At 50.6% G+C, this 19,813-nt stretch overlaps 7 protein-coding genes across 7 annotated transcripts; 2 read left to right on the top strand and 5 right to left on the bottom strand.

Annotated features, from left to right (window-relative positions):
- The first annotated feature begins 387 nt into the window (after positions 1 to 387).
- On the top strand, positions 388 to 1,786 carry BO85DRAFT_165349 (putative GPI anchored protein). Its single transcript, XM_025654260.1, has 2 exons — positions 388 to 1,630; positions 1,680 to 1,786. Exon 1 carries the CDS (start codon positions 752 to 754, stop codon positions 1,358 to 1,360), a length of 609 nt encoding a protein of 202 aa, XP_025511010.1. The 5' UTR covers positions 388 to 751; the 3' UTR covers positions 1,361 to 1,630; positions 1,680 to 1,786.
- BO85DRAFT_165207 (putative GABA permease (Uga4)) lies at positions 1,408 to 3,657 on the bottom strand. The gene is made up of 7 exons (XM_025654258.1): positions 3,413 to 3,657; positions 3,205 to 3,350; positions 3,102 to 3,149; positions 2,899 to 3,046; positions 2,233 to 2,852; positions 1,770 to 2,154; positions 1,408 to 1,692 (listed from the first exon to the last, which is right to left on the bottom strand). The coding sequence occupies exons 1-7, from the start codon at positions 3,501 to 3,503 to the stop codon at positions 1,505 to 1,507; spliced, it is 1,626 nt and encodes a 541-aa protein (XP_025511009.1). The 5' UTR covers positions 3,504 to 3,657; the 3' UTR covers positions 1,408 to 1,504.
- A 1,252-nt stretch (positions 3,658 to 4,909) lies between these two features.
- On the bottom strand, positions 4,910 to 6,742 carry BO85DRAFT_453481 (putative mitochondrial carrier protein (Rim2)). The gene is made up of 4 exons (XM_025661065.1): positions 6,255 to 6,742; positions 6,144 to 6,200; positions 5,422 to 6,073; positions 4,910 to 5,368 (listed from the first exon to the last, which is right to left on the bottom strand). Exons 1-4 carry the CDS (start codon positions 6,383 to 6,385, stop codon positions 5,159 to 5,161), a joined length of 1,050 nt encoding a protein of 349 aa, XP_025511008.1. The 5' UTR covers positions 6,386 to 6,742; the 3' UTR covers positions 4,910 to 5,158.
- Positions 6,743 to 7,103: 361 nt separating this feature from the next.
- BO85DRAFT_523915 (P-loop containing nucleoside triphosphate hydrolase protein) lies at positions 7,104 to 9,299 on the bottom strand (the record flags this gene model as incomplete). Its single annotated transcript, XM_025665387.1, has 4 exons — positions 7,104 to 7,519; positions 7,571 to 8,342; positions 8,408 to 9,056; positions 9,170 to 9,299. 4 exons carry the CDS (start codon positions 9,297 to 9,299, stop codon positions 7,202 to 7,204), a joined length of 1,869 nt encoding a protein of 622 aa, XP_025511007.1. The 3' UTR covers positions 7,104 to 7,201.
- A 638-nt stretch (positions 9,300 to 9,937) lies between these two features.
- On the bottom strand, positions 9,938 to 13,192 carry BO85DRAFT_472207 (uncharacterized protein). Its single transcript, XM_025662538.1, has 3 exons — positions 11,853 to 13,192; positions 11,230 to 11,318; positions 9,938 to 11,155 (listed from the first exon to the last, which is right to left on the bottom strand). Exons 1-3 carry the CDS (start codon positions 13,136 to 13,138, stop codon positions 10,041 to 10,043), a joined length of 2,490 nt encoding a protein of 829 aa, XP_025511006.1. The 5' UTR covers positions 13,139 to 13,192; the 3' UTR covers positions 9,938 to 10,040.
- A 1,440-nt stretch (positions 13,193 to 14,632) lies between these two features.
- On the top strand, positions 14,633 to 17,583 carry BO85DRAFT_165166 (threonine/serine exporter family protein). The gene has a single exon (XM_025654257.1). It carries the CDS (start codon positions 14,915 to 14,917, stop codon positions 17,309 to 17,311), a length of 2,397 nt encoding a protein of 798 aa, XP_025511005.1. The 5' UTR covers positions 14,633 to 14,914; the 3' UTR covers positions 17,312 to 17,583.
- Positions 17,489 to 19,494, bottom strand: BO85DRAFT_453476 (uncharacterized protein). The gene has a single exon (XM_025661064.1). The coding sequence runs from the start codon at positions 19,238 to 19,240 to the stop codon at positions 17,855 to 17,857; it is 1,386 nt and encodes a 461-aa protein (XP_025511004.1). The 5' UTR covers positions 19,241 to 19,494; the 3' UTR covers positions 17,489 to 17,854.
- Between the last annotated feature and the right edge of the window lie 319 nt (positions 19,495 to 19,813).

Genomic DNA, 19,813 nt, shown 5'->3' with positions numbered 1-19,813 from the left:
CAACTGTTGAGTGTGAAAACAGTCAAGCCGCGCCACGCCACAGCCACAAGTTTACTAACAAGAACAAGATGCAAGAAAAAAACCTCAACCACATCATAAGCAAATAAGCCAAGCCCACGAATAACATGCAGAACTAACAAGCAAGCAAGCAAGCAAGCAAGCAAGCAAACAACCGAAAAGCAAACGTCATCACAGGCAACACCATTCCCACTGCCCCATTCTGGTCTGGTCTCATTAATGGAGTAGTCTACTTACTCTCCACATTCAAACCTGACCAAGGAAGGCCCTGATGGAATCGCATGGCGTGGACCCCCAAGAAATAAATCCTATGTCCTCATAGTGGAGCCACGATGCCGTGTTCCGTCGAATTACCGTTCGACCCCCAATCCACTTTTGCAATTTGCAATGAGATTTTATTCGTCGGTGCCTTGGTGGATTTTCATTGCCACGGTGGTGGCTAGGCACAGATGGTGCTATTCTTATCCCGTTGAGAGTTGATAACAGTGGAAATCGTGTGTATTACTTGTATTTGCCCTGGTGATCCTTATTTGAGCCTCTGGGGTTATAAATACTTTGCTTTTCCTGCTCTATTTTCTTCCTATATTTCTCTACTTATCAATCATATCTACATCTACTACTTTCTCCATACATACTTTGGGGTTTTATCTAATCCACCACACTACACACATACATACATACAAACCTTCCACACACCACCACCACCACCACAATAAAAAAAACCACCACCAAAATGAAATACGCCCTCACCTCCCTCCTCCTCACCACCGCCCTCCTGGCAACCCCCACCCTCTCCACCCCCGCCCCAGACGTCGTCAGCGACGCCATCGTGATCGCCCAAACCGCCGTATCCGGGGGCGAATCCCTGGCCACGAACATCGCCAACGACGCGACCTCCATTGCCTCGGACGTCGCGACCGGCGGCGCAGCGGCATACTCCTCCCTGACGTCCGCGGGCGGAGACGTAGCCTCGAACGCCGAATCGTGGGGCACGTCGGTGGCGTCCGACGCACGGTCCGATGCGTCGGCGGCGGCATCGGATATCCGGTCCAAGGCGTCGGATGTAGCGTCGGAGATCACTTCTCGGTGGGAGAGCGCGACGACGTTGACGGGGTCGAATGGGCAGCCGACGAGTACGGAGACGATGAGTGGGAAGACGACGCTGACGGCTAGTACGGCGAGTGCGACGGGGAGTGCGGCTAGTACTGCTAGTGGATCCAGTGCTAGTGCGACGAGTTCGACGAGTGAGGGGGCGGGTGTGGCTATGGCGACGCCGGGAGTTGGGTTGGGCATGGGGGTTGCGGGTGTTGCGGGTGTCTTGGGGGTTATGGCTGCTTTGTAAGGATGCAGTTGAATTGAGCTGAAGGGGGTTTGATGATGGATGGTTGATGATTGATACCAATGTATATGATGTTTTGATTTGAATTATAACATATCAAGTTGTTTCATTCTTGTCTATTAGTATTGGTATATGTAAACTGTATAATTAGTAGGAAGCACTAGTATGCGCCTCATCTCTCTTCTCTGCTGTCTCTGACTCTGGCTTCTCCTCTTCTACCCCGTCCACTGTCATCTTCGGCCCTGTGTACCACTTGCGCGCGAACAGGAAGTAGTACGTCATGCACGCGACCCACACGAACCCGTTAATAACAATAGTATAGTTCATATCGGATGCTATAACACATCAAGTTAGCACAATTCACCACAAAATGACCATAATTTTATGGGTCTGGGAAAAGGGATTAACATACGACTCGGATTCGGCCCCGTCGTGGGAAACATCGACAACATTAACCCAAAAGCCAACCACAGCACTGCAATAATAGCAATCGGGCGACTCATGAATCCCGTATAGAACTCTCCGGGCCTGAAGCGCTCCTTGCCCCAGATCAAGCGGCAGAGGATAGGCGTCGCCCACGCGACGTAGTTACTGGCCACGAAGAGCGAGAAGAGTGCGTTCGCTGCGACGGAGTTGATGAGGCAGAGGAGGCCGAAAACGATACTGACGGCAACGAGGCCGCAGATTGCGCGCACGGGCTGGTAGCGGATGCGACGACTGACATGGCGGAAGTAGTTCGAGAAGGGGAGAGCACCATCGCGGGAGAAGGCCCAGGCTTGGCGAGAGGCAGCGGTGATCTGTTATTTGTTGGGTTAGTATTGAAGATTGGGTAAATTGTAAATGTTGAGTGTGAACTAGGGGATGGGCAGGCATACCAGGCTCAGGCCGATTAAAAATTGGATTACGATTAGCACGGCCATGAATCCGAGCGCGCCCTTTTTGCCGAGTGCGTCGTAGTAGATTTGGGCCATGGGCTGGCCGAACACAGAGTTGATTGTGGCGTTGACGTCCGGGTTCATGACCGAGGCGATAATGCTCAGGACTAGGAATCCAAATACGCATGCGCATCCAGAGGACCAGATGATTCCGAGGGGAACGGCTTTGGCGGCGTGGAGGGCTTCCTCGCTCATGTGCACGCAAGAGTCGAAGAATCCGATCGACCAGATTGGCGCGAGGAAGGCGAGGATGAAGTTCCACCCTGTTGGCCATGTACTCTCGTTGTCCACGTGCCCAAAAACCCAAGTGCCTGCGTTGAGAGACTCCCCGCGAGTCACTTTGCCGACGGGCAGAGCGATGACTGTAGCGATGATAATGGCAATGTTGATGAAGATGCAGAATGTCTGGATGCGCGGCATGATTGGACCGGAGTAGATGCTGACGACGGCGTGGACTAGGATGAGACCGACATAGACGCCGTAGATGGTGCCATTGGAGGCGGAATAACTGCCATCGCGGGTGATGGAGACGCAGGCGAGGATCATGAGCGCGAGAGTGTCTGGCAATTAGCAGCTATTCCGTCTTAGGGGTCAGTGAGAGCTTACAATCCACAGAGCAGATTCCGCCGATCAGGCCCAGCGTGTTGCTGTAGCCAACCAGAAAGCTCAGCGCATTTTTATACTTCTTTCCAGCGAAGTAGTGCGTCCACCAGTATAGACCACCAGCTGTGGGCATACCCGATGCCATATCGGCCTATATCGTTATCTTAGCATGGCTTGGCATGTACTAGGGGCGAAGAACCACATACCAGGGCCAATCCAACAAAGAAGATCAAGATACTTGCGGTAAACCAGCCCTGCATGATGTTAGCTCGTGTCACGCGAGCTGTAACCCCAAATGCAGATACCCACCCAGATCATCCCTGCAGGCCCGGCGGGTAAGGAAAACGAAAGTGTAGATGCGATGGATGGCACTAGTCCCATAATACTGAACGCGACGGCGAATATTTGCACGGTGGAATACTGGCGACGGAGTTCCTGTTTATAGCCCATTTTGGCTGGGATCAGTTAGCATGGGCGTCCCTTACCCTCGTCCATGAGCAACCGGTCGCAAACTCACCTAGTAGTTGCGAATCTCCAGGATCCGACAGTCCGACTTCCTCTGCTCCAGAGTTGGCCGAGACGGCCGTAGGAGATGCCTTCGCGGCCATTGTCTCAAGATAGGGGCGCGCAGACGAGGAAAAGTGAGGTCAAACTGGATACGAGACACAACGATGTTGTCAAAGGAGGCCAAAGGATCAAAAGAGACTGAAGTCGAGGCCAGTCACGGGGGAAGAAAGCAGCAGTTATAGGGATCGGATTGAGTTTGCCAAGCAACGGAGCAAACCTTCTCGATCCTCGACTTCTTCAGGTCGGATCAGTTTGGCTGTCAAGGTCCGTGACACAGACAATCCTGTTGCAAGGAGTGTCAGCAAGAAGAAAGGGAGACGTCCTCCGGGTTGCCGTCAGGACATCCCTGGAATTGCTGGCCATTTTCCTGCGTTCGAGTGCTGGGGTTGCAGGGCGGTCTTCCACGGACCTCTTGTTGCATCTCCTCACTCCGGCTGCACCCCCCCCCCACATGGGGGGAAGTCGTGGGTCGCCGATCATCGGGATGGCAAGATTGGATTGTGTGCCACTGGGTCTCTGCAAGGCATGGAAACGAGAATGGACAACACAAAGGAGTAAGATCGGCTGGCGGGAACCTGATTGACAGTCTGGTAAGCTTGCTGTCATCCAAAATCATCCTCAGATTATCCTTTTTCCATCCATCATTTAAAAGTATGAGTTTAACCTTCTTCTTTGTCTGCTTACCTGCAGCAAATAATGATGATGATCGATGAGCAGAGCAGTGCTATAGACTGCGCTGGAGTCCGCGCAAAGGAAATCCCGCAGAAGGAAGGAATGGGGGATCCACCGCCCGGCCAGGAGGTGAGAACCAATGGCCATCCCGTATTCCCTGTTCCCTGGAAATGGCTGCTGCACTAGACAGCCACGGCCACTCTAGAACTTCGCTTGTCACTGGCTCGATCGCTGCGCCCGCAGATTGAGTGTCTGCAACTTGCGTCGGATGTATTCTCCTCCATGTGCTAGTTTGATGCTAGTGAAGCGTGCTAACGGCAGAACACGGAAGCCTTAATCTGCCACGCACGATATCGGTTCTAGTTTAGTATAGTGTAAGGATAGTGTAGGATTAGGGATGATTAGGTCGTGGTCTGCACGTAATAATATCTAGACTATTGTTAGCGAAGGCAAAAGCCCGGTCGGAGATGACCCGCGCCCACTTGCTTGGGTCAAAGACTCAATCTTCAGTCATCAGTGCGCGCTTCTACATCTCCACTCGGAGGACGCCGCTGAACCATAAACTAAAACTTAGTTCGTCTGTCTACCAAACTAACTGCTGCGGAACTCTCTCTCCAACTCCTGATAAGTCCACCGAAATTCTGCCTGGTTGTTTGACTTGTTTCAAGCACCATGACGTTCCGTCCAGTGCCGATCGAAGGCTACTAACTATACTTCTGTACAAAACATTTTACGTTGACTAGGCGTAGAAATTACCTTCCAATATAAGACAAAGTAAGAATGAATATCATAATATTGGGATTGATCAACTGCTGCGCTAAGATAAAATCACCGGAAAAGCAAGTTCCAGATGATGCAAAGCTCCCTGATCGAGATGCAAACTCCATGTCGCCAAACGAGACCCTATTGCAGTCGCTGCTGTTCACATCATTATTACAGGGTATCTATGTGCCACTTTTATCGTACAGTCTATAATACATGAGAAGGGAAGTCGCGGGGTCTTGCCGCCGCCCGTCACATCCTTTTAACGTCCCTCAAGGACCTTGAGAACCAGCTCGTAGGTCCCGATGGTGATCGCGGCCGACGGCACCGTGCGGAGAAGGTGTGCCGTCAATCCTCCATACAGCGCGATCACTCCCTCTTCCTTCAAGATCAACCGCGCGCACTGGAGGATGCTCGTATACTTCTGGCGACCGTCCGCCATCGGAGCCTGTCGAAGACGAGTACGGATAACCTGCAAATGTCAGAATATGCTCATGTCGGAAGATTTTCGACGCGTCAACTCACCTCATGGGGATACGCGATCAGACAAGCAAACAGCTTCGACAATCCCGACGCTCCACTCAGAGCAAGGCCCTGCACAAACTTGTTCGAATCCGAGTTCTTATCCAAATTGACCTCCTTAGAGATGAGTCCCTTAATCCGCTCGTACATGGCCAGATGCAGTGTGGTTTCGATTGTGCCCAGGTAGCTGGCCGTCAGACCTCGGTAGAGACCCTTAGGTCCTTCTTGTTGCAGAATCTGCTTGGTACAATCCAGACTGTTCTTGTACCGGCGAGCACCGGCCTTATCCAACTGAAGACGAGTTTTTACTACCCAGATGGGGTTGGTGGCCGATCCAGTAGCAATACCAGCGCATGCTGCGGACATGGCATGCACAAGCGTGGTGTCCTTGTCGCACCCCAGGATTTCTGGCAGCAGGCGTTTGCAGTTGCCATATGTGTAGAACTTCACCGCACTGGCCGGAACAACACCCGTCAAGCTGGGTCCAAGACCCTTGAACATACCCCGCCAGCCTTCGACCCGATGGATAGAGAAAAGAATGCCAAATGTCTCCCGGAAATGGCGGATAGAAGTCTTAACGAACGACTGACGAACGTGCGCGTGTGTGGGAATCGAGCGGTTCGCGCCTGACGTCTGGTAATAGTCGGTTTGTAAACTAAAAGTACAAAATATGTTAGTATGCAAAGCTCCGTTGTTTTTGCGTTGGGGATGAAGGCTTATCCTACCGCGTGCGGAGAACATCAAGAGGACTCGTAACAATAGCAGTGACCATTCCACCGGTACTATTTCAGAACATCAGTATTGAGCTTCTCTACCATAGCATCGAATCAACTCACGCGCCAGCAATCAAATGATTCCATGATCCCAAGCTAGACACGCTGGCCTTCTCTTCGATCGCCTCCGTCGGCAGTGACGGCGGGAGCGGATCTCCAGACGCGCCTCCCGACTGGTGAGCAACAGGCTGCATCTTGCCGGAGGTTAATGAAACAAGATGATGATTTTCCAATCTGCTCAGCGGCACTTGAGTAACAGAAGACTCCGGGGGCCAGAGGAGAGATCGGAGAGTGCAGGAGAGATTAGCCTGGCTTGGGCAAAATCAGGAAAGTTTTTTTTGCAGGAATAAAATACCGAGCGGCGAATCTCAGGCGGTCTGGCCTTCCCCGTCCAATCATGTGACCTGCCATCGAGGTCCATGGATATCCACTCTGTGACCCATTTGTGACATAGGTGGTTACTTTCTAGGTGGAAAGCTTGCCAATTTGGTTGTATTCATAGTAGAACCTCTGATATACTGTCCATTTTCGGGGTATACGATAGTAACCCCCAAATTGATGAATTGGCAACTCGCGCGTCAGGAAATGCTGCTTACTCCGGAGCTGTCGGGGGGAGGATCTGTCCCCGAATGCCTTAGTCAGGCGGCCCCACCCCGCAACGGCCCCACTGGCTTCCCCATTCAGGTCAGCTTCCAGGGCCTCAGGAACCAAGGGGAGAATGTAACGCTGAGGATGCTGCGGACTCTATGACTGTCAGACACCCACAAACGGTAGTTGGTATAGAGAGGTGATCCGAGAACCGGTATTTTCAGATTAAAAGACCTACTTACTACTCCGCTGCTAGTTCTATTCTAGACTGACACAAAGGAATATATACTATAACCATAGTTGGTACGTTGGAGCATTCCCAGAGTACATTAATCTTCGGGCTAGCTACCAAGACTCACATCGAGGAATTACTGTAGATACAAAGAAGGTCAACTAGCCACTGATGTACAGCCCTCCAAGGCTCAGTAAATAAACCAATCAGCCGCAAGATCCAGGACAGTTTGGACATGTTCAAACTTCAGCTTAGCCCCCTGATAGCGGGCGAGAGTCCTGGCCGTTTTGAGCACTTTTTTGATTTGTCTTCCGTTCAATTCGCGATCTTCCAGTTTATCAAGATCACTTTTGGAGAAGGCCTTTTTGTCCGTCTTTCCAAGTAAATGTTTCCAGATATGGCGGCGGGAGTCCGTATCAAGATCGGGATAGCGGATGGTAGCATCGATACGATTCTCAAAGGCAGAGACTATAGTCTCGACGCAGTCACTAGCCAAGAATAAAATCCCCTGGTGGTTTTTGTGTTAGGATCGTCTCCGAAATTTGTGTTCGGTACATACCTGATAGTGTTCCAGTAGTGTTAAGTATACATACGATAGCTCGTTTGCTCGGAGGTCGCTAGGGTTGGGTTCTTGTATGAAGAAATCAGCATCCTCTAGAAATAGCAGAGCACCCCATTTGGCAATCATAGGAAGGGTTGATTTCAGGCTCTCTTCAACAAGCGCAGTAGTATTTCCAAGCGCCCGCGCACTCAGGACGTAAAGCGGCACCTTCAATACTTCGGCGACGCATTCGGCAGTCAGGGTCTTACCAACCCCAGGAGGGCCTTGTAGGAGCATGATAACACTGCGGCATTTGCCTTGAAGTCCATCAGTATTGGCACCGACTTTATTCGACTGAGAACTCGCCAATGCGAGAACTAGCTTCTTCACGTTCTCTTCTTCGCCGCTAGGCAGTACCAGAGACTTGAAAGGTCGCGGGTTCCAGCTAATATCAGACACCCCGTCAATAAAAAGCTCCAACCACATTCTGTCTTCGAGGGAATAGCCGCGCAGAATTGGAGTTGCAAACAGGAATTGTGCATCATCTAGTGAACTGGATATATCGTTCAGGTCCTCCAAGCAATTATCTGAGTGGAAAGCGAGGTATGCCTCAGTGTCAATGATAACCCGGCTGGTTACGTTGTAACTATCCTCTCGGCCCATGTAAGTTGCCAAGGCCAATCCTTCATATTGTTTGTAGTGATAGCCTTTGTGCAGATACCAAAGTTTTCCACGCAGAGTCAGGGTTTCGAGCAGGGTGTCCATGTCGTCATGCAGATCAAGGGGATCACTGGCAGCGCCATGATAGCCTTGGTGCCTTCGTAGGCTGGAATGGACAATTTGTACTTCCTGTACCCAAATCCGTAACCATTGTAGTCTATATAAACAGTCTGGATCTCGTAGTCTTTGGAATCTGGACCGATGAAGCTCTTTTCATGCCGAAAGGCGCGCTTGTGTCCGTTCACGATACTGTAAGCTGCGTTGCCTGGCTCAAAGATAGTCCAAAGCAGGTCGAACGTAATCATGCCGTTGGGAACAAGGCTGTTCTTGCGCTTAATGACATCGTCAAGTTCGCTTGCCATGACATCGTACAATAAGTCCAGGTGGGCCTTGACTTCTGCATTGGGCTCGTTGTCTCTAGCTCCGGTGAAAAGGTCCCATCGATGAATAAACGGTCCGAAGGGCTTTTGAAATTCAACCTTCTCGAGTGACATGGTAATGCCACGGTAGCCATACATGACCTCGGCCAGGACCCTTTTGAGGTGAGCACTCTGCACAACTATCGAGTCTATTTCTAGCCTCTCGTATCCACTGCAGTATTTCACCACCCGAACGATGACTGCATATTGGCTGAACTCGGGATCCGTTACTGGTTCTGCAGTCTCGGCGACAGAATCCTTAGTCCAAAACGTAATGCCATTATAATCGGGTTTCATCTGGCAGACGTGGAGAGCCTTGCAGATTGAGCCAACCGGAGCATAATTTCCACTTCTGCTGTTGTTCGCTGGTACGATTGTTAGTACAAGCCCGGGCCTTTCTGCCTTTTGTTAAACTCCTCAAATATGATTCAGGGAGGCTTATGTCCGCAGAGAATATAAACAAATGTATTGCACTTACAGAATGTATCTCCGACACTTTTATCCATCATGGGATGATTTGGATGGAAGACATGAGAAGGCCGGGGAGGGAAAGGCCCAAATGGCGACTCTCTGTCTTTGTTGACCTTATACATCCTTCTCTTAGACATTGTGTGTTATGATAAAGGTGATGGAAGTTCGTTGACTGGCCTGCAAAAGAAGAGAGTAGTGAGCTAGATAGTTGATAGACGGAGGTAGCAGCAGAATCCGTAGCCACTTGAACACGGAAGAGGAGTTGCAATAGCCGGTCTGATCTGTGACTCTATAGCTTGGATCTAGAGCTAGTGCCTTCTCATCTCAAGTGAGAGGAACAAGAAGTCATTCTAGCCCTTCAAGAAAATAACTCTGAGCCCTGAGTCAAACATTGGCATGTCGTCATTCACTACCCTGCCTTGCTGTGTTTCCAAAGTGTGGGAGAAGTGAATGAAAGAGACTGGAGCTCCTCAGGCAAGAAAGACTGGCTAGAGTGATATATGCGCAGGATAAGACAGCCTTGGCATTGCTTTCTACTAGACAGTTACCTGAGTATGGCTCTTCCACAAAGCTAGAGGGTCGTCCCCATGCAATAATTGGTCACTTTCGTGACGTGAAATGTTCTCCTTGTCTACCTTTGTCTGACAGCATGGAGCAAGATCTTATATCATACTAAGATTTACTAGTCGGATCTTTCAACGAGTAGCTGCGGCATATATGATGCGCTTCCTGAAAATTGGATGGTTCGAGATAAACTACAAGGCTAACTAGTTTAGTTAAAGGAGATGCCGATAGCATTGTAAAATCTCTACCTGATGGAATCTGAGGCATGTATCGTCTATGACACGCCGAACAGTTACATGTCACACAGCTAGTTTCTATCCTAGCCACATGTTCTCCTGCTCACTTTCGTCTCCCCTGATACTGCGCCACCATTCACTTTGTCGTACGAGTTCACCATCTTCACCGCCCAAAAGCGCCCAATACTTCTTCAGAAACCACACCTTTCCCTCCCAACTACGGACATCCCACGGTGTACCTGTCGATGCATACCCAGTGGAGACTTGCCGATCCCTCTTCCCAATGCCAGCACCTCCCCAGCATACTAAGCCAGAAAGCATATCTTCGAAGAACTCATCCTCATCTATATCGTGCTGGCGAGTGATGAGGTTTCTCCGTAGCGTTCGGAAAGGTAGAATGTCTATGATCGGATGGTGCTCGATAGTGATTTGTTCTTGAGATGGCCTCAGATCTGGCTTTAAAGTCTTGAATGTTTCTTGTACAGTGCGAATCAAATTGCTCCTGGCTGTATCGTCTGCCATCACTGCGCTGGGCCGGAAGAATGGCGAGGGAGATTGGTCAGCACATAACCCTTCCTCCGTAATGCCTAAATGCCTAACAAGATCCAGAATTGCGGCGATGGTACAAACTCTATCGATTCGGAGACTATTGGTATATGGATCGGCTGTAGTTGTATTGGCGCCGAACCTGAATACCCTGACTTCATTGCGGCCGAGAAGGTCTGGACCGTCTGTCTGTATTCGGAAATGCGGACTGGTACAGCCGCAGTCAATGGTGGTTGTCCAGTACAGCTCCAGGCTATCACTGGGCTTATCGCGAACGAGAAGAGAAGGATCCACACATGATGGAGGATCCCATACACTTAGTGTTGAGGGAGATTCATCAGAATACAGATAGGGTGTTGTAGTGGAGTCTGATGTGTATAATGTCGGCGGAATCCCACCTGAGATTGGGATAAGTTCCTGGCAATTACTAAGGGTCGCCCCAGATGTACACGGAATTGATACATCCGAAGCATCATAGAGTGGAAGGGTCTTTGAAACGATAGTACTTGAAGCGATGGGTAGGCCAGGCGCTGTGATCGCCCCACTTGGTTGTATGCCCGAAGCCGGGGTGCTTTCAATGGCCGAGGTCTGTCCCGCAGACTCTGCCAGCGCTTCGAGACGACCTAAGCGCTCACGGAGCTTTTCTCCTAAACGGGGACGTAATTAGTAATTTTGCGAGCTAATCTCCGATGTGGTGACTCCAGATGAGACCCGCACTTACGGTATCTGCGTTGGGCTTGAATGTTCTGTTGCCGTCTCTTCTCCGGGTCACGGCGCACAGGTTTTCGCTTTTTCTCCCCCACACTTTCGCTATGTTGGATTGCTCGGGTTTGAGGTGACATTATTAACAGCCCCCACAGTGAGACTAATCACTGAGAGACATACTAGGATTGAGAAAGTAAGCCAAGCAGAGCGTTAAGATCTTCCCAGATGGAGGCGAGAGATGTACGAGTGCATGGCTGATGTCAGCCACTGGCGACTGTGCGCTAGGCTATTTTGGGATTAGTCCGTTGGCCGAGCCTATATTGACACCTCAGGCCCAACGGCTTCATAGCATGCCGTTTCTTACATTCGTCGTGATGACTCTTTTCTGTTGCCCAACAAACCACAAAAAGAACCATAGATTATGACATGCAATTAACCGGTAATTGTAATTTTTGACAGCTAGAGTAATACTACGAGTTGAATTCCTCATTGCAAGTAATTCACAAATTATTGCAAATTGCCTCTTGCCTTCAGGATATACTTAGATGAACAATCTTTCCTCAACTCTGCGAGATGATGAAGCCAAGAATTTCCACCAGTGTGCCGAGTCCTCGCAATAATTAGACTTTGGACTTTGACTTGGCCTTAGCGAGCATCTCTCCATAATTATGATGCTCGTACAAGGGCTCTTCGCTTTTGCGTGACAATGGCTGTGGGAGAGTATGAGGGTCTATCTTTCCACCTTGAAACATCACCACAATATCCGAGCCACCAAACTCGAAATGTGAGATTTCATCACCTTTGTTGATGGTGGCACCTGGCTTGAGGTCGTCCCTGACCACCACAGACGAGACTTGTGCCATACCGATCGGTAAAACAGCAACCGTGCCTATCTTGTCGTTCTCTATGATGATGATCCCTCGTGCTTGCAGGAACTGGTATCCTTCTTTATCCGTCGCCTCAGCTCCCCGATAAACAGGCCCCGAGGAGTAGATAGGACGCATAGGGCGTTTTGGCATCAGGGACCGACTATCAGGCTGATATTCAACATCTAGGTAGGCCGCGCCATCAATTGTGTCGATGACTTTGATAGTACCTCCCACCGGCGCGTGCTGGCGATGATAGTCAAATGAATTCAGAAAAGAATGCAACCAGATCCCGCCCTTGAAAGAATCGCCATAGTCGGACTTGTATGGCCCAAGGAGATCGCCTATATGCCATGGTAGACCTTTCAACTCGACCATCGACTCGTCAGTGATATCCCAGTAACCGGAGAAGGTTGAATCTGCAGGGAAAATGACAATGTTGTCGTCACCTTCACCATCAATGGGCCGTGCGCCGTCCTTGAGATGACGACAGAAGAATTGATTGAAATTAGTCCATTTCCCCCCTTCGGTTTTGGATTCATCTGCCTCGAATACATGGAAGCTTGGAGCATTCCAGAATGAAGTGAGTGATGCTTCGTTCAGCGACTCTGGTCGGTTCATGTGGCTCCCAACTTCCTTGGCAAACTTCACCATCCATTGGGAGAGCTCGGACAGATCCTGCCCCACAGATTCGGGCCTAATCGCAGTTTGACAATCCTTGAGCGGGACTTGGTCGAACACGAAATAGAAGATGCACAAGATATAGTAGATGTCTCTACCCTTTGCTGACTCGGTGGGTATCCAACCATCGACCATCCAGGTTGCAAAGTTGAGAAATCCTTTAGCAGAGGTGAGTCCGTAGCTTTCCATCTCAACGATCCTGTACTGAAGTGCAGATTGGATAGCTTGCTCGAGGGCCTCCATTCCAGAAGCATAAGGAAACGATTTGTCGAGTAATTGGAGAAGCTCGTTAACGATGGGCGCGTAACGCTTCTTGGAACTCGAAGCACTGGACAAAGTGCCGGTCGAGCGACTAGGCAAGTTGATGATTCCGAACATGATGACTGAAACGCTGATAATGACTGATATGAGGGAGCGAGACGAGAATATCTGTGTTGTCAGGTCGCACTTGTACAAAATATAAACCTATCCCTTAAGTATTAGACATAGGAGAGAACAAGCCACAGTGACGTGACGGTGAGATGTGAATAGTCATTATTGAAACTGGCACGACATCTGGTTATCATTCAGTGGCTTGTGATGCAGCATATTGATGTGTGCACAAGGCCTGGACCTTTGCGTGGTACTCTTAAAAAGTCCAGCCTCTCGCATACTTGATGTCGGACATTTGATCCGGTCAAATCATAGCACAGTCAAGATGGAACTCTGAGTGTTAAAAGGGCTGTGACTGCAGTCGGGGAGCCTGTATGTAAACCCGAACTGACATCAACTTTGCAATGTGGCGTTCCCCTCTGCTGCTCTGATACAGTCTGTGATACCAAAGGGCCTGCTCTCTGGTCATCTGTAACACTCTGCTTACATGATGCCGAAGAACAAGGGTCTTCTAGATGGTAGAGGGATCACGTCGTATAGTACAGGACGTGGTCATATAGCCATGTCATGTTACCTAACTTCCCTCGCCATCCATGAAGGTGGCCAATTGCCTTTCAATTCTGTTCTAAGGGACTCGACATAGTATACGCTCAATCTCTGGAACGTTAGCACGCCATTGATATAGTAGTGATACTACTCAGTCGATGTGGACAATGACTTTATATTCATTTGCGAGACTGGTTAGTGTACCCGTGAGTAATGGTATGATTTCCCACATTCAGGTTTCGCCTCTTACATAATTCTTGATCATTACTCATGTAAAATGGTCACTGTCACGAACAATCAAATAGAGTGAATATAGTGACTTTCGAGTACGAAGTTGTTAAAGAGAGCATTGAGGAACAGGAGACCACGTGACGTGAAAGATAGCACGGCCGGTCACCTGATTTAAAGGCAACTTGCATGTGAACAACTCAATTCCTCCTGTAACCCACTACTTTATGATTTCATCGTACCTAATATTTTTCGTCATTCGATCATCGGCTGACGGCAAAGTTCCGATTGTCTCGGTAAAGACTCATCGGACGCACAGGTCCCGGATCAGTCCAGGCTATTTTAATCAGCCGATCCTAAACAGACTAGATGCGTGCCTGGCCATAAGTTGAACCATCAATTGTTCCTGACATGCACGGTCTGTGGAGACTGTCCGTGATTGCTTGTTAACTGCTGACCGTGGATCATAGACTTGAAGAGGAACAATGTGAAGAGACGTTGGCTGCAAAAGCCTAGACCGAACCGTTGGAACCAGATGCGTCATCGACTCTGTTCTCGGCCAGATAAGGTTACATATGCCTCGCCGGCCACGCCAGCAGGCCTACTCACAATCTAGCCCCCCATGACGTCTGGCCGATGGATAGAAGAGATCTTTGCCCCCGTGGCGGGCTTATTCACTCATTGGGTTTTGCTACTATTGTTAGCAGATCACACCGAACAATACTGTTGTTAACCGGCCTCTTCCTTCTGAACAGGAAATCTCGCTAAGCGGGGCTGGTGTATTCAATGGGGGTGTCCTGAGCGACCTTTCCCACTCGGCTTGAAGGGACAATCGCCTTTCTCGCTGGATGGTGAATCGCACACAGTGGTAGGAGACGTTCCGTACATACTGTTACACTGTGGTGTTAGATGTCTTTGATAGGCCAGCAGGGACACTATTTGATTCTCATCACTCATACTTCGACGAAAACACCCTCTATACCTGCATAACACCAGGCAGCGGGAATAATGTCCGAAGGAAGACGCAGCAACGAATCAAGCTCTAGCTCCTTGATCAGTTATCACAGCGTCGAGAGACCAAATGCAGACTTCGACGTTGAGAAAAGACATGATCTTACCCCCGAAAGCGATTCCTCACGCAGTGGTCACCGTACTCATCGCGTTCACTTTGGGGCGGATCGCAGGTTCGAATATGGGATCTGGGATGCAGACGAGCGCGTTCTCTCACCCGGTACATCTCATCTTCGACGCCGTTCATCTACTCAAGCATCAGTCGACATAACCGATGTATCCCACAGAGGCCCTCAGTCTACCAGTACAAATGGCCGGGAGGAAGAGAATGAAAAGAAGCAGCAACAGACGACGACGAGTGAGAAAAGACCCAGACGCGAACGTCTGAAAGCGTTCAGAGACTCGATCAAAGAAAAAGCTGCGAATTTTGCTGCTCGTCTCGGTCGTCCAGACGATATTAACGAAGACGACCTACAACCCATCGACCATCGACGTCGTGACACCGAACCTGATCTGCATTCCAGAGAAGAAGGTCAAGACCAAACCTGTAGCACCGAAGCGCATCGGATCATCCGCGAGCTGGCACATGAAGCTTCTGGCCGTCGTCCGAGTGCCCGTAGGGAGTCGGCTTTGCATCGTGCCGCTGGAGTTTCTGCCCATGATGAGGACTCTGGAAACGAAGCGATACCTCGCCGCAGCTCGGGATCGGGAGGCGTCCTATCTCAGCTGCTCAGACTTAGCGGCGGTTGGGACCAATTCCACAAAGGAGCGCGCGGGCTCCACCTAGCCAGTGACACGTTCTACCCCTTCGGTGGAAGCACCCCGGGCACTACGACTCCACGAAAGGAAAAAGTGCGATGGTACAAGAAGCCTGGCAACGTATCAACATCAACCTTAGTCGGAGGCGGCAGTGCTAGCGGTGCAAGTACACCTGTTACCGGCGAGCTTCTAAGCGCAGCATCTAGACGACGAGACAAGAGTCGAAGGCACAGCATGAGACTAGAAGAGGAGATCCAAGTAACCCTGCAGATTGCCGAGATAATTGCTCGACAGAGATACATCATGCAGCTGTGCAAGGCGTTGATGAGATTCGGAGCTCCAACCCATCGCCTCGAGGAATACATGCGCATGACGGCCAAAGTTCTAGACGTTGACAGCCAGTTCCTCTACGTCCCAGGATGCATGATCATGTCATTCGATGACTCCAGCACTCGAACCACAGAAGTCAAACTGGTCCGTGTCGTTCAAGGCGTTGACCTAGGACGACTAGCAGATACCCACAACGTATACAAGAACGTCATACACGACATGATAGGGATCGAAGAAGCGGGAAACGAACTAGAAGAACTGATGGCAAAGAAGCCCCGATTCAACCGATACTTCATTGTCCTAATTTACGGTCTAGCCACTGCTATGGTAGGCCCCTTCGCGTTCGACGCACGACCAATAGACATGCCAATAATCTTCTTCAACGGCTGCCTCCTAGGCTGCATGCAACACATCCTCGCACCACGCTCAGTCCTTTACTCCAACGTTTTCGAAGTGACCGCCGCCGTCCTCACCTCCTTCCTCGCCCGCGCCTTTGGCAGTATCAAATCATCCTCATTCACCAACGGATCCAACGACTACATATTCTGCTTCTCCGCAATCGCCCAATCCTCCATCGCACTAATCCTCCCCGGCTACACCGTCCTCTGCAGCAGCCTAGAGCTCCAATCCCAACAAATCGTCGCCGGCTCCATCCGCATGGTCTACGCCATCATCTACTCCCTCTTCCTCGGCTACGGCGTCACCGTCGGCACCACCATCTACGGCCTAATCGACAAAAACGCCACCTCAAACCTAACCTGTCCGACAACTGGAGGCTTCGGCAACGCCTACGCACAACGATTCCCTTTCGTCGCCGCCTTCTCCCTCTGCCTCCTAATCGTCAACCAAGGCAAATGGAAACAATCCCCCATCATGATCGCCATCTCCGTTGCCGGCTACGTAACCAACTACTTCGTCAGCTCGCGCCTAGGCAACAACTCCCAAGTAGCCAACACCGTCGGCGCCTTCACCGTAGGTGTGATGGGCAACCTCTACAGCCGTCTCTGGCACGGACACGCCGCTGCAGCTATCCTACCAGCGATCTTCGTCCTCGTGCCCTCCGGTCTAGCGGCGACAGGGAACCTGATTGCAGGCGTCGACACGGCGGATGAGATCCGGTCGAATGTTACGAAGAACGCAACGGGGAGTTCGACTACATCCAGCTCGTCGTCTAGCGATATGTCAACGAATATTTTGGGATTTGGTATGATTCAAGTCGCCATTGGTATTACGGTTGGGTTGTTTGTCGCTGCGTTGGTGGTTTATCCGTTTGGAAAGCGGAGAAGTGGGCTTTTTAGTTTCTAGGCGTGTGGGACTGAGAGGAGGTTGGGGGGAGTGGATTGTTCCATCGCATTTTGTGTTTTGCAGCGTGCAACCTTGCTTGCAGTTGAAGGGGGAACGGATATTTGCATTTTAGCGGGCGAGATTCTATCTGATGAAAAGCAGCGAGCGTCGAGAATGATTACAGCATCGCATGTTATCCTTGTATTGTTATATATTATATTTTAGGAGTAAATAAGTAGCTCAACTAGAAAACCGCGTGACATAATTACACTGATAGAATCATATGAACATATTCCGACAACTACTCCGTCCATCTTCGATATGATACAACTGCAAGATAATTATGGAAGAAAACATTAGTACTGTCATTAAATTCTAACCGTCATCACGACTCGTGTTCCGGCACGATCATTTTCTCTGGTCTTCTCTTCTTGCTGTATGCCAAAGCAACCATGACGCTGTCTCATGCATATATACAACAAAACACACAATCGTCACGGCATCATAATATGAAATCAGCGCAAACGCAAATGCATGTAATGCAATGCAAAACATATCAATAATCTAACCATCTTTCCATGCGGTATACCCGACCATCTCTAATAAATACCGTTCCCGACCGATCATCACCTGCTGGCCCTCAGTATACAAGAAATCCCGAACAAGGTCTAAGAGTCGGGGATGTTCGATCTCAGGCAGACTGCGTAGGTCTGCCAGCGTCAGAGTGATCTCCGTATAGTCCGCGCAGAGGCGGAACAAATTATGATGAAAGTCCTTGGGCACGGAGGAATGGGTCGCGAGCCAGCCGCAGAGGGAATCGAAGAGGTGGTTATGGACGATGAAACTAAGCAGGGAGTCGAGGGAGGACCAGTCGACGTCGATCATAGCGGTCGGATGAGGCGTGAGGGCGTTTTGCATGGCAATGACGGACGCCAGCGTGTCAAGGAGGACGCTGTCCTTCTCTTCGTCATCTTCTTTGCTTGCTTTGAAATCGGGGATCAAGCCCCAGTGGGGCTGCTCGGTCACAATGGGACGGTCGTAGCCCAGCTGGACTCGCCAGAACTGGTTACAGCCTACTTCGAAGATCATGCAGGGGATGAGCATTACGTATCCCCACCATCGTTTGCAGGTGAGCATGGAGGCTGCTCCTGCGACGAGGCCTGTGATTCCGCTAACGAGCGAATGTAATTGGAAGTATTGGAAGCGACGGTGGAGGCGACCGCGAAAGGGTGTGATGGCGGAGGAACGCGTGCATGCACGGTCGTGTCCGTAGAATCGCCAGATGAGGTAGAGGGACCAGACGGCGTTAAGGACGCCGTATGCTGCAGCGAAGGAGTTGCCCACAAAGCCAGACAGAAGATTACTGATATAATAGACATGGCGATGAGCTCCCCAGATAGCCATTATTGTACCGGTGCCGACAAGAAGGGCACCGATGCCCAGGAAAACATCCATGACGACGCGATCGATGAGTTCGGAGCCCAATTCGCGAAAACTGACGCCAAGACGGCGGTCAATGAGCCGGACAGAGGCCTGATCGACGGGGACGGAAGGGGGTAGGTTGAGGTACTGCAGTCGCAGAGCGTGGAGGTATTGTCGTTCTTGCTGCAGAATGCGGACATTTCGCCAACTTAGGATGCCATCCCAAAGGGCAGCGACACTGATGAGCAAGGCTAATGGGCCCCCGATGGCCATGAAGATAACCGCATAGAGCGGGACCGGCACATCGTTCCACACATTAGCGGCGAAATCACCCGCGTTGGCGAACTCTAGAAAGCCCACGCTGGCCAGTAAACTGTTCCGGTACCACGCCGGGCTGATGAGACGGAGTTTCCGTCGCTGGCGGACGAAAGTGACCCGGGAGGGGGGCAAGTCACTTGTTTCATGCTCCTCATGATGGATGGCCTTGTCCGAGACCAGAGGAGATAAGGTGTCCTGCGAGGAGGGCATTGGATGGTTGGGTCAGGAGACCAGAGGAGACAAGCTCCTCTTGCGGGTGTGGGACCGGCAGGACGGAAGGTTTGGACACCAGACGCGACCGAAGGAAGAGAAGGAAAGGGAAGGGGAAGAAGAGGAAAAGAAGGGAGTAGGAGAGAAGAGAGGGACAAGAGGAGAGGAGAAGAGGAGAGGGGGGAGAAATCCGGATGGGGAGAAGAGGGGAGGGAGAGGAATGGAATGTTGGTGGAACGAGTCGATCCGGTCGGTCGGCGAGCGAGTCAAGCAAAGCAAAGCAAAGTCCCAGCAAAAGCCAAAAAGGCACCAGAAAAGCAAACGCAAAGCAAGAAAATAGCAGCTCCACGGAAGGCGCGGGATGGCCCGGCCCTGATTGGCTCATGGCCCGAGAAGGTTCCGCACTTGGCGTGCCTTATAGGGCTGAGCCAAGTCGCGTTTCCTCCCCGGTATCTCTTACACTGTTTATGTTATTCTCTTTTTGTGTTTTGTTGTAGTTCGGGACTGGGTTGGGTCATGTTCGTTGTAGGGTACATAGGGCGGACTGGGGGTGGGTTGGCTCTCTTCGAAGAG

This window comes from Aspergillus piperis (genome assembly GCF_003184755.1).
Source record: "Aspergillus piperis CBS 112811 unplaced genomic scaffold BO85scaffold_26, whole genome shotgun sequence".
Taxonomy (NCBI): Eukaryota; Fungi; Ascomycota; class Eurotiomycetes; order Eurotiales; family Aspergillaceae; genus Aspergillus; species Aspergillus piperis.
This window is presented reverse-complemented; position numbering and strand designations above follow the sequence as displayed.